A 12,792-nucleotide genomic window follows, 5' to 3' on the forward strand; every position below is an offset into this window, starting at 1 on the left:
CAAACCTCCAAAGAACAGACTGGTACACCAACTCCCCCTCCCCCCCCCCCCCCCCACTGACGCCCCTGATTATCGTCGGTCTTTATATATCTTAATACTGTATATTTATATAAAGTAACACTACATTTACCTCTTAACCAAAAGATTCAAGAGCAGATGCTTCTAAACATGTATGTATTGTGATCATATCAGTATCACCAGTACCACGGTACTCGACCCTTTTCCATAAAACTACTGCAACTGTAGTTTTTATAATATAACTACAACAGAAACATGAGTAAATATATATATATATATAAAATTATATATCATATCGTGAGTTACAGAAAAAAATTATATAGAAATTTAAAATACATTTAATCCATATAGACTTATCATTAAATCAGTAGGACTTTATCTATAGTCTACCGAGTTTCATTCACCGTTCCCACCCCCTATAATAATTTAAAAAAAAAAAAAAAAAAAAAAATTGTTCGCTCACCGAACCCCTTGCTCTGCAAAGCAAAAGCTGAAATGACGCCCCTGTCGTGGAAATAATTCTTATTTAGTCTATTGCTCTCTGAGCTCGTCCTCTAAAAAAAATCCCAGGGGAAATATACAAATCTGTGATCACATGGCTTAGTTTATACCGTATAACTACTGAAAGAGGTCAAGCTACGTCTTATTTAGTCACCCCTGTACGAAGCCCGTTTTCCCCGAGGTTCCCAGCCAAGGCAAAGGCCAATCAGCTGTTTCCACAACCACAGACCCATGGCGTGACGCGGACAAGCCAACCCGGCATAGGAGCGCCTCGTTTGAAAAATCCCTAATGATGGGAGACTACACATTTATTTGCAGGTGTCTATGTCTGCAAATAGTTCTTTTATTTACCTTGTTGACCATTGTGGAAGTTGAGACCGAGTCGAACTTGCTGGATGACGACGGAGGCTGGTAAGTAATGCATAGATAAGTGAAGCATGAATGGGTAATTGAAGGGGTCGATCGATTTAGTGTGATTTAGCAGTGGTTTTGTTGTTAGAAGTATGATGACAATATTTTAGTGCCACATGTCCATCCAATCTTGCCTTTATTATTTCTTGTTTCAAATATTCACGGTGTAATAAGTGTTATCAGTTGTTTTTAATCGTAAATGATACAATTGTATACGAGTACAAGCCCCAATCACCCCTCTAAATCCACAAACATTGCCTATGAACCATAAACCCTCCTAAATCGAGGACTTAGTTATTGTTACCGAGAGCAACGCACAGAAATAGAGGGAAACGGATACCGCCATAATATAGAGCATAATAAATAATTCATAAACAACACTGGTACAGCTGCTGTGACCTCATATTTACTGGGAACTGATGAAAATATCAACTGCATATTAAGGCTCAGAGACTAAGTCTACAACACCCTCATGCAGGCAGAGTTCTTAATGTTACCTCCTTAATCTCATGCTGTTGTCGTGGGGAGCTTAGGAGATGGAGACTGGGGCCCAGTGTAGGGGTTCATCCCTACCTTCCCCCCCCAATCCCTTGCCCGTTGTTGTCCTGGGGGGGGGCTTAGGAGGCGGTGACTGGGACCCAATGCTGGGGAACTCCCCAACCTTGGGACTCAGCCCTCGACTCAACAAATTTTGTATGGTCTTTTTTTTCCCCCTCCTACTTTTTCCTTTCTGTCCCTTCACCAACCCCTTCTACTATTCACTTCCTAAGGTGTGAGAGCCGTGCTGAAAGGATGAAAGGCTGACTTTGTGCCAGTCCTGAACGGCCTGAGGGAGCCAGGGGCACAGTATTCCCCTGCTTTAGTTGTCTAGCCCTTACCCCTCAAGCGACCCTGAGGGGTGGACCGTTTCTCTCCCCAACATACTCCAGGCTTATCATGGCCAACAATGAATAACCATTAACCATTAACCATACCATACCATACCATACCATTATTAGAGGCAATTGCCTCTTCATCAAATAGCTCCACCAATTCAAACTCACCCGATTCTCTGACCCCAGGCTCTCCTTTGACCACGGCTCTGAACGCTGCAACTAATACCCCCTCCTCAATGCCGACTAGTACAGTATCCACCCTAATCAACACCCTAGGAGACATTTCTACTCCCAACATGCTCAACTTCAACAACTATACCCCCACAACCTTCTTCATCAACTACCCCATCCTCCCTTATTACTACCTTACAACCTTATTGTCCACCTCCCCATAACACTACCTCCCTCAACACTACTCCCTCTTCCACATGCCCCTGTCCTTCTACTACCCCCATCTCTACAAAATTCTTAAATAATCTATTTAGCCCAGCCAAATTGGACCGATTTTCATGATCCCTCCCACAACTTCTCACACTTTCTGCTTTGACAACCTGTTTTCATTCCTCAAATGCATATACATCCTTCACTTGATCTAACCCCTATACATTACCTTACCCAACCTTAACCCATTTACTCGTCAATTCCTTTGCCCAACTTTGACAACTAATCACTAACTCAACCACTCTTCACTACCATTTACTATAGTGCTACATGACCTTAGATGTCTAGCACATTTATTTTGCTTTTAAGCATTAACCATCATCCCTACCTTGCACCTTAGCCCTTGCCTCAACTAATTTAGTATGGTCTTGTCTTCTCCCCCTTTCCTTTCCTTCTCTACTTCCTAAGTGTGAGAGCCCTGCTGAAAAGATGAAAGGCTAGCTTTGTTTCAGTCATGAATGGCCTCTGGAAGCCATGGGCATGGCATTCCCTTGTCTAGCCCATACCCCTCATGGGGACCCTGAGGAGTAGACCATTTCCTCCTCACATTTATATCTGGCTCACCATGGCCAATAATGAAGATGTTTTACCCTTATTAGGGATATTAAGGCTTGCCCCCTTCATCCACAAACCTTTGTAAATTTGATTTCATTGGTTTCCTGACCCCAGCCTCCTCTTAGACCACGGCTCTGACTGATACTAATACCCCCTCCTTGAAGTTTGCTGTCAACTCTGTCCATTCTGAATCATACATCCACGTCATTACTCAACCTTCAGAATACAGCCTTTCCTCTCTCCCAACATCTTTCACTCCATCTTCTACTACACAGTCTTCTTCATTGTCTACCCCCACCCCCTTTATTACTACTATTCATCCTTATTGTCCTCCCAACAGTACTACCTCTCTCCATACCACCCCATTTTCCTTCTGTTGTTGTCCTTCTACTGCTTGAATCTCTACAAACCTTATGAGTACCCTTTTTGACCCACCCAAGTGGGATCAGTTATTTGTGATTCCCCCTACAGCCCCATACTCTAATAATATACAAAAAATAGGAGCCATTGTCATTCTGATTGTTCACACCTTGTTGCAGTTACATCTGAGTCCCAAGCTCACGCACTATCAACCCTAACTGACCGCACTGGTAAACTTGTTTCTGCCCAACCTCACTACCTTAATACTTGTATTGGAACTGTTTCCATCTCTCCAACTGACTGTCCTGTCTACAACAAGGACTGGTCAGATTGTGAAAATTACATGCTTGCATGCCTCTTTAACTGTGATGCAGTAGCAGTGCTACACTATTCCTTCCAGAGTCCAATGCAAGTCCTACACAAATATTGCCAATATTAGCTTCTGTAGACATGACCTCCCCTAAATGAAGTTTATATTGGTGGAGTGTCCTGCCCTGTCCAGCCATATTGACCTCTTCCCCTTCAATATCAGAAATGTTTTGGCTACCCAGCCAAACACTCACTCCACAGCCCGCTGCCCTCTATGTGCCTAACCTGGTCATGACCATTCAAATTGCTCTTCTCAGTCATGCACATATGCCAATTGTAGTGGCTCCCATATTGTATTTTATAGGACCTGCCCTGCTTACAAACTCAAATCTGAATCTCACCTTCAAACCAGGCCTCACTCTATGTGAGGCCAGACAAGAAGCATGCTGACGAGGTTTTTCTTTTTCTACCTATTCAAAAATTGTACTTTGCTCTGCTCCCCTCCCATCTTCTCAAGAAGTCTCAGCATCTCCCCCAGTATCTCTTCCCTCTAGCCCAAACCAACCTATGTGTACTTCCTCTCTCCCCCCGGACAAATTCCTTTTCCAGTCTAAATCCAGATACTCCACTCTCTACTACATCCCAGGTGCCTCCCCCTCCCCCTCCTTCTGACTCTACCTGTCACAGGAGAGAACCTAAAAGTTCCACTCCATCTTCTCCTACCACATCCTCTCATGCACCCACCTCTCTATCTGCTCGTTGGACAACCATTCCCTCTTCTCCTCCACATAAGAAAACTTTGGTTTCTCAGACCTCCCCACCAAACTCCCCTTCAGAAACTCTTGAGGACAAAAGTTCACAAACATGACTCAAAGACTGATCCACTCTCTCATCCACCCTTTAATCCCTTTATTTGCTTTACATTCAAAGTATCTGCTGATATCCATCCTCCTCCTCCTCAAGTTCTCCCTACCCCTCTTTCTCCCACTCACCCAAATAACACCCCATCCTCTCCTCCATGTGCATCACCAATCCCTCTTCCTTCCCCATTATCTTTACCATCCCCACTTAGATGCTTATCTGACACCCTTAAGTCAAAACATTGTCCTTTTGTGGATCCCTACCCTCCTCACATTCTTCCTGATAATTCACCACCATCCCCTGTTCCCTTATTTCATTCTCAGGATTCCTCTCCTACTTCCACAACTATCATTTCTTACCATATTACCATTTGATTGTTTCATGATAGGTCTTTTGCAGTTTTCCCATACAGTATTACTCACCCTTTCTCAGCATTCTACAACCTTTGACATCTAACACATCTTATCCTGATCATTAACTCATTTCCACCCTTTTTGCCACAATACTTTACCAGAGTGCTATATGACCTTTGATGTCTAGCATATTTATTTCTTCTAACCATTAACCATTAAACATTCTCAGTGTCACGATTTCTGTAAGTTGACAAGTGCTAATAAATGGGGGTACAGGGGTGCTTGCTCCCGCCTGTCTAAGGAATAAACCCTGGCTTTGGGACTTAGTCTCTAGAAGGTCTTTTCCTCTTCTTGTTTCCTTTTCCTTGTCTTCATCCCCATGATCTGTCCACATATCCTAGTTGTTAACTCATTTTTGCCATTTTTGCCATAATAATTTATTATAATTCTCCCTACTCCCTTAACTCCTGCCTCTTCTGATGACTATTACCTTATACTATACCCCATCAGCTCCCCCTCTCCACCCTTTTCATTACCATACTGCTCTTTAGTACTGTTCAACCTGTAACTTTACCTGAATCATTCCTTACCCTACCCTACCCTACCCTATCCTATCCTATCCTATCCTATCCTATCCTATCCTATCCTATCCTACCCTACCCAACCCAACCCAACCCAACCCAACCCAACCCTAGCCTAGCCTAGCCTAGCCTAGCCTAGCCTAGCCAATCCTATCCTATCCTATCCTATCCTATCCTATCCTATCCTATTCTATCCTACCCCAACCCCAACCCCAACCCACCTATTATTCACATAAGAAATTCTTTCTCTAGGACAACTGAAGACAAGGATAGGATTGCTCAACCCGGGCCCTGCAACATAAACGTGGAGGATGGATCCCTGAGTCAGGAAGACTTTATAAAGAAGTAAGAATTTCTGGTTTCTATGTGCTGTTGGACAAGGATTCATACAGTTTGCAAGTTTGCCTGAAGTTATATGAAAAATCTGAGTCTGTAGTATCTCTTTTTTTGTAGCATATATTTTGTTTGTGTTGGATAACTGTACATGTATTATATTAATCTTGTAAATGATGTGTATGGTATAGCATTAAAGCTGTGTATTTAGAATGTTTTCCTAATTCACATAATCTGATAGTTAAATAATGAAGTATCTTAGAAATAGAGATATATATATATATTTTTTTTTTTACAAGATATGCATACTCCGAGCCAGTAGTCATCAAGGGAGCAACAGATAATCAGGTAAGGCATTATTTTGTAACATTCACTTAGTACATTTTTTAATACTAGAGCTTATTTTAACAGTCTAGAAGGTATTATATTGCACACTAAAATATTATGTTTATAAACTAAAATTATTAATTTTTTTGTACTTTTTAATTGATTGTCAATTTCAATGGTAATTCAAATTTTGAATTTTAGTCAAAGTAGCATTCAGACTTCAAACTTTTTGCAAGAGCTGCACTCTGGCCCGCCTAAGGGGTAGAGCTGAGATGAAACTGATGCTTTTGTGCATCTGCACTGGTTATGGTTCATGGTGGTCATCTTTTAATCAGAACTATAAAAGGACTTAACTAACTGTTTCTCATCAAATGTTTATTCTGTTTGTTTGAATCTCGGATTTGTATGCCTCATCATTGAATGTTTAGGTGTTGATTCTTACATTCAGAATTTCAGATCTGCCTGATGTTTTAGGGTGTTGTAATGCTATACTCACATACTTGTCAATTTCAGGTGTTTCAGACTCTCACTCGCCGTTCAGCATTATTGGAGGGTTATGGGCATACAACTGTACGTTTGAGCTCAGCCAATAGCTATAGCTATGATAAAAGAGATGTTACATTCAATGAATACTGCGTTCGCCATGTCCATCCTCAAAAATTAACTACTCTTGGGAATGGTATGTAAAGTTTTGTGTTTATGATATAAGAGGAAGAATTCATATAACTGGCTGTCTTAAAATGTGCCCTACATAATCTCTGTAACAGGGATTCAACTGCCAGTACATTTGATTTGTGATGGTTGTCTTTATATACAAAACTTCTTAATGGTTTAACCCATTGCCTCTAGGTGGCACATACATACATGATATTACATGCCTGGACTATATTCTGGGTGGCATGTGCATACATGACATGGTGTGCTGGTCTTGTTTTCCGGAGGCATGTATGGTCATGCCGCGCACACTATGGTGATGACATGATTCCCCAGCAGCAGGGCCTGGGCCACTATGAATCAACCTGGGAGACAGGGCTTTTGTATCAGGAAACCACCTGGCGGCATTGGGTTAATAGGACTTCTAAAATAAACTTTACAGTCTGCACTATGTCACTCATAATCCAAAGGAATAATAGAGGAGAGGCTTATTTCTCAGAATTCTCTGTTTTCCTCTTGTTATTCATTACCCAGATGAAATGGGTGTCTTATACAAACAAATAAATAAATTAATACATCTTAGAGTAGTCAAGTATTAAGGTTTGTATATTACATTCACTTCACTTTGATATATATATATATATATATATGTATACATTTTCAGAGACTTTTTACTTCTTTGGTGACAACAATCACGAGGAGTGGCAAGACCTTTTGGAGCAGTATATACAACCTCCGTATAGATTACCGTTTCATTTGCCAGCATTGAGTTTTGGTCTTGCAGGTAAGTTGTGAAAAATAGGGAGTGAAAAATAGTTTGCTCTAGCCTCTTGGATTTTCAATATCATGTATATACCCTCCAGTTTCATGAATTTTGATTCCACTGGGTATGCCATGTATGTACATACCATGCACACTATGAGTTTAGTTTATTACACAGAGATGGCTCAACAAGTACCTAGTCACCAATGTGCCAGTTATGAGGACTACCCATCTCACCTGTTTACCCTTTTAATTGATTTTCAGAAATATTTTCCGGTATCTTATATTGCTGTAATGGCAGTAACACTGCAATAATTATAATGTTTATGATAATAGTAACAGCATCAATATTGATAGCAGTAGTAAAAAAAAAAAAATCTCCTGCAAACCATTGTACTTGTGGAGCCATCTATATGCACAGGCATTTCACAAAACAATACTACAGTGAACACGACATTTTCCAGGCAATGGTGGGTTAATATTCTCCTAATCTTTTCTAAGGTCCAGGGACTGGTGTTCCCTTTCATTTCCATGGGCCAGGATTTGCAGAGACTATGTAAGTACTTTGCTACTTGCTTCAAAGTAAAACCACCACTATATGTTGTTATTGTAAATGCAATTATCAATACAGCGATGATGGATTTTGCTTACCTCCTTTTGATGGAGGGATTACTTCAGGCTTATTGATATATTGATTGAATTGCTGGTTTTTCATGGGTGGATAGCATTGTTTTGTTGTAAATTGTTATATTATTGTTAGTAAGATTGATAGATTATGAATAAAATACTTTACTACTAAAATTGATCTCAGAACTTATTGTTAGCCATAGAATCTAAAGATATGTCCACTCCTCTGCAGGTGGGGACGAAAAAGATGGTTCATGTACCCTCCTAATGTGAACCCAAACTTCCATCCTAATCGCACAACATTGCAGTGGTTGATGGAAGACTATCCGCTAAGAAAAGATGATTCTAATTTTTATGAATGTACACTTAACCCTGGAGAGGTATGTAATTATTGTATGTTATGTGTTTGACTCTTTATTTGGGAACTGTATTTTATATATATCTGCGGCTACTAGTTAAAATAAAATTGTATCATATAATTCCATATTCATTTAATTTATTTATTTTATTAATATAATTATTTTAGAACATTCATCCTTTAGCGAATATAAGCTGTAATATAGTTGAAGGCCTTAACGTTGTGGAAAAATTACAGCATGAAATGTATGTTCTTTCATGTGCTTTCTCCTGCATTTCACTTCATATATTAAAATATGAGTCACAAATTTTGATTAGACTTTACATTGCTTATTTAACAGTAGGGTTTATTTTGTTATATTTAAATACACTACAATGTTCCCATATAAAATCCCAGCTCGATGATTTTAGGATGGCTGTAAATTTCTTAGGCCAGCTGTACAAGGGGTAAACAAAAAGTTCATGGAAATTTGTTTATGAAACAGAAAATACTTATAAGAGATTATCTGTTACCTAATGCATAGAGCAGTGGTTCCTAACCTTTTTAATTCTTTGGTCCCTGACCAATATATAATGATCTCCATGGCCCCATTCAGTGACTGTCATCTTTTTAAATTCAGATACTACTAGTTATGAATAGTGTAATGGTGTCAGTAGCTATAGGACAACCTGGGGGCCCTGTGGCCTCCAGGTTAGGAACCCCTGATATAAAGCAGTTAAATAAAAAAAAAGGCAGGGTCTCCTTTCTTCAGCATCCATAGCATCACTAATCATTGCAAAATATATGCTTTAGAAGGGTTTTTTCATGTTTGGAGGAAGAGGGCAGTATGGGGGATGATTTCTGCATTCCAATCCAAATTCAGGAAGTTTTGCTCTTCACAATGAGACAAATGGGCTGGTGTATTGTTATAATGAAACAGCATTAGGTTAGGAAGATTTGTAGTAATTTCTTTGCTGTGATATTTTTTAATTTTATAATAAATCGAAAGTCTATAAATAACATGCCTTGTCAATCTAAAAAAAAAACTGTTAGCATAACCTTTGCTCAGTATCTCTACTGATTAATCCATCTGCAACTTATGAATGCCACTATAGATTGCCATATGATTTTAGAATGAAATTGGGGGTCTGTATTTCCCTAGCAGTCACAAAACTTTCAAGACATTTCTTGCTGTCTCACTGGTTCAAAATTTGCACTGGCAAATTGGATCTCCACACCATCATGCTCTAAATTCACCAGGGAGAAAACTTGCAGAGTTACAGTTTTCATTTCGTGTTAACCTAGTAACAATAACTAAAAAATTGTTTGTGCACACTGCTCCATGCTAATAAGAAATATCACCCAGTGTGTCTGAATATTTGCCAGGATATAATGGTGCTTCACCAATCGCCAGAAGATTAACCCCTAGTCTCTGAATGATATTGGGTTTACATCATGACTCACTTGATCTTGACTCTGGGTGTCTGGTCTCTCATGTCTTGGTTAACTGAAAGAGAATGGGATGTATAATGCTATGATTGAATATTGTTTTGTATAAAGGTCATTGCTTAGCATATAAATCATTCGCCTGCTATGCCTGGAAGATGCCAAGTACTGAAGCATTGCAATCTGGTGCTGCTGATGTCAACTGTAATCTACACTCGAGTTTACATGATCAGTCTCCTCCTGTCAGTTACTCAGATTGTCATGTGGCTCTCTGCCAGTGTAACTTGTCTTGAAGTATGACACACCAAAAGGAGGTACTGATGCCTTAGGAGCAGCAGCCTTATATCTCTTATTTAATAAGAATAAGATTTGCAAACATGAGAGAAAATCCCTCAGTAAAACCACAGTCTACCTTGTACAGAGTGTAATGCACCTAATTTATTGAAATGGACTCTGATCAACAAAATGAGGCTAAAACAGCTAAAATGAATATCTTGCATCTCTGAATATGCATAATGTTAAAATTGTGTTTTGGATGCAAGTGATACCAAAAAGAAGTATCACTTCGTTGGTATGGTGTGACACACTAGCTGCTTCTGAAATAGACCTCTGTAAAGGAGGCACAGTGAACCCCAAATATCCCCAGAAGCATTGGGTCAGGATGCTGTGCACTGCTCCAACTGAAATGTTCATTATTTTTTATGTCTGCTCAATCATATTTTGAATGCCTTCCTTAAGCAGTGTCTGAACTGCCTCAGTGCTTCTATTGCTGAATGATGTTTATGTCTCTCTCTCTCTGCAACAGTCATCTTTATTTTTACCCTACCTGGATGGGAAATGAATATGTTTGTTAACAGTAATGTAATAATGTAACATCACCCTTTTCTTCCACCAAATTTTCACAAGAATTTTATAATGGTTTTCTACAAACTTTTTCAATGACCACTGTATGTATTTTGTAATTGATAAAAGAAAAACAAAATGAGAATGTCATAATAGACATGTAGAAAAGATATTGACATATAAATAACAATAGTAATTTATTTTCAGATTATTTATTTTCCTGACAAGTGGTGGCATGCAACTCTCAACATTGACAGCAGCGTTTTTATATCAACTTTCCTCAGTCCATAATCTTTGTATTGAAAAGAAATATATGGTAATGGTTTAATTGGTTTAAACCCCATAGCATTTTAAATGCAGACTCTCCCAAGATGCATTAATGTCTACTTCCATAAATTGAAGACCACACATTCCATAGAAAGGACAGTTAAATTTGCCAACTTGATGTGTCCTCATTGCCATTTCTTTATTCATTTAAAAAAAAGTCTATAGATTTGGGCTCATGTTCAGTATATTACAAAATTTCTTGTAATTTCTTAGTAGATCGTTTGTGAAGACAATGATTTTTTTTGTATTTATGATCTGGCTTACTTTGACCTTTTTGTATCATTCAAGGGTATTATGACTTTGAACTGATATTTCATTTTTCTTATAATCATGGTAATACAAATCTAATGTAAGTCAGGTTGAATCTTTTATTGAAAGTGCATACATGTAAACTATATGGAAATGCTCTTTCTATATTCAATGTAGGATAATGCTGAGTTATTTATTCTAACTTATCACGGGTTTTATCATGACTGACAGTTCATAACTATAATAGAACTGGCTCTGGAAAACATAAGATTGTGTAATTTCAGGAATAATGGATAAAGTATCAGGAGATAGATAGAAGAACATTTGTTTAGATAAACATATACTGTATGTAATTGTGTATGGGTACCTGATAAATTGTCAAGTATTCAATTGCAGTTTCAAAGATAAATCTAATACTAAACGAAAGGTTGCATACTATTTATAAGTAAATTGTAAATTTGCATAAAGTAGACAGGTTAAAAAGTTGTCTGCATATATTCTGGCTGTGAGATTAAACTAGGTTTAAAGATTGAAATACTTTTTTTTTTTTTTAAAGATTATTTGCTGTTTCTGTGGTGATGGTGAACCTTTATAGTACAGTTGAATTACTGAAATGATCTTAAATATTTAGTCAAGTCACAATGCTTTTATAAAGACAAGTAGTTTTGTAAACATTTTTTTTTTTTTTTTTTTTTTTTTTTTTTGGTGTTGGGGACAAACCTAGTGGGACCAATATTGCTATTTAAATTCTATTTTTTCTTATTCTCTTTGTTATATTTCACCTAATAGGAATTGTAATTTCTAAGAAAACTTTTATTTAAATAAGTACCAATGAAATGTTCCACAAGCGTTGGTTTATTTTATTGATCATTGTTTTGCAGTGAATAGTATAATTCCATTTTTTTTCTAGTCAGATATGTTCCATATTTTTAATTAACATTACTGTATGGTTATTGGTTCCTAAATAAATATTTTGAACATTTATGTTATTTTACATCCACTAAAAATATGTATATATTTTATATTATATTATTTAAATATCTTCTCCCTTTTTTACAATATCCCTTCTCATTAACTTAACACCACTTTAACATTTTATATTCTTGGAAACACTACTGTGGTGCTAATGACATATCCACATATGGAAAAAAAGAAAAAAAGAAAAAAAGTTGAACTACTATAGAATGACAGCTGTGTGGAAAGTTGTTGATGGTGCTATTACTATTACTAAGTGTTTGATGTGAAGATATGATGCTATATATCTGAATTTAGTGACAAAATGGAAGTTCATTACTCAAATTCAAGCTGAAACATAGTAAATGTGAAGATACCACGTGTAAGTTTCTTTTATATATACCTGTAGGAGTTAAAAGATACACAACTTAGAAAAACAGGTCTATATTTCCTTGAAAAATAAGTATGTATATATCTCTACAAGAGAACATGGACATTTTTTTCAATAAAATGTTAAAACAAATAATAAACAAGAACAACAATAATAATGAAAGAGGAAAAAACTTTCATTCTGTATCCTTATGTACCCTTAGCATATATAACAAACTGCAAAGGCATATTTTTCAGTTTCTTATTCTCTGGCTAGGTCTTGCAGTAATGACATCTGT

The 12,792-nt window shown here is 37.6% G+C and overlaps 2 protein-coding genes across 2 annotated transcripts in view; one reads left to right on the forward strand and one right to left on the reverse strand.

Annotated features, from left to right (window-relative positions):
- The first annotated feature begins 719 nt into the window (after positions 1-719).
- Positions 720-12,152, forward strand: LOC125037094 (jmjC domain-containing protein 8-like). Its single transcript, XM_047630094.1, has 8 exons — positions 720-930; positions 5,518-5,610; positions 5,898-5,946; positions 6,439-6,604; positions 7,244-7,363; positions 7,843-7,897; positions 8,201-8,348; positions 10,802-12,152. Exons 1-8 carry the CDS (start codon positions 809-811, stop codon positions 10,883-10,885), a joined length of 837 nt encoding a protein of 278 aa, XP_047486050.1. The 5' UTR covers positions 720-808; the 3' UTR covers positions 10,886-12,152.
- A 400-nt stretch (positions 12,153-12,552) lies between these two features.
- Positions 12,553-12,792, reverse strand: part of LOC125037095 (embryogenesis-like protein) — a 7,174-nt gene continuing 6,934 nt past the window's right edge. Inside the window, exon 4 of the mRNA XM_047630095.1 lies at positions 12,553-12,792. This exon is cut by the window's right edge and continues 25 nt beyond it. Coding sequence (XP_047486051.1) covers positions 12,756-12,792 — 37 coding nt within the window. The 3' untranslated portion in view covers positions 12,553-12,755.

The sequence above is a fragment of the Penaeus chinensis genome, chromosome 22, assembly GCF_019202785.1.
Source record: "Penaeus chinensis breed Huanghai No. 1 chromosome 22, ASM1920278v2, whole genome shotgun sequence".
NCBI lineage: Eukaryota > Metazoa > Arthropoda > Malacostraca > Decapoda > Penaeidae > Penaeus > Penaeus chinensis.

Excerpts from the sequence above, each read along its gene's own strand:
- LOC125037094 (XM_047630094.1), top strand. The coding sequence starts at position 809 with ATGATGGGAGACTACACATTTATTTGCAGGTGTCTATGTCTGCAAATA. Across the intron at positions 6,605-7,243 it reads ATTAACTACTCTTGGGAATG|AGACTTTTTACTTCTTTGGT; the intron begins GTATGTAAAGTT and ends ATACATTTTCAG. Across the intron at positions 7,364-7,842 it reads ATTGAGTTTTGGTCTTGCAG|GTCCAGGGACTGGTGTTCCC; the intron begins GTAAGTTGTGAA and ends ATCTTTTCTAAG.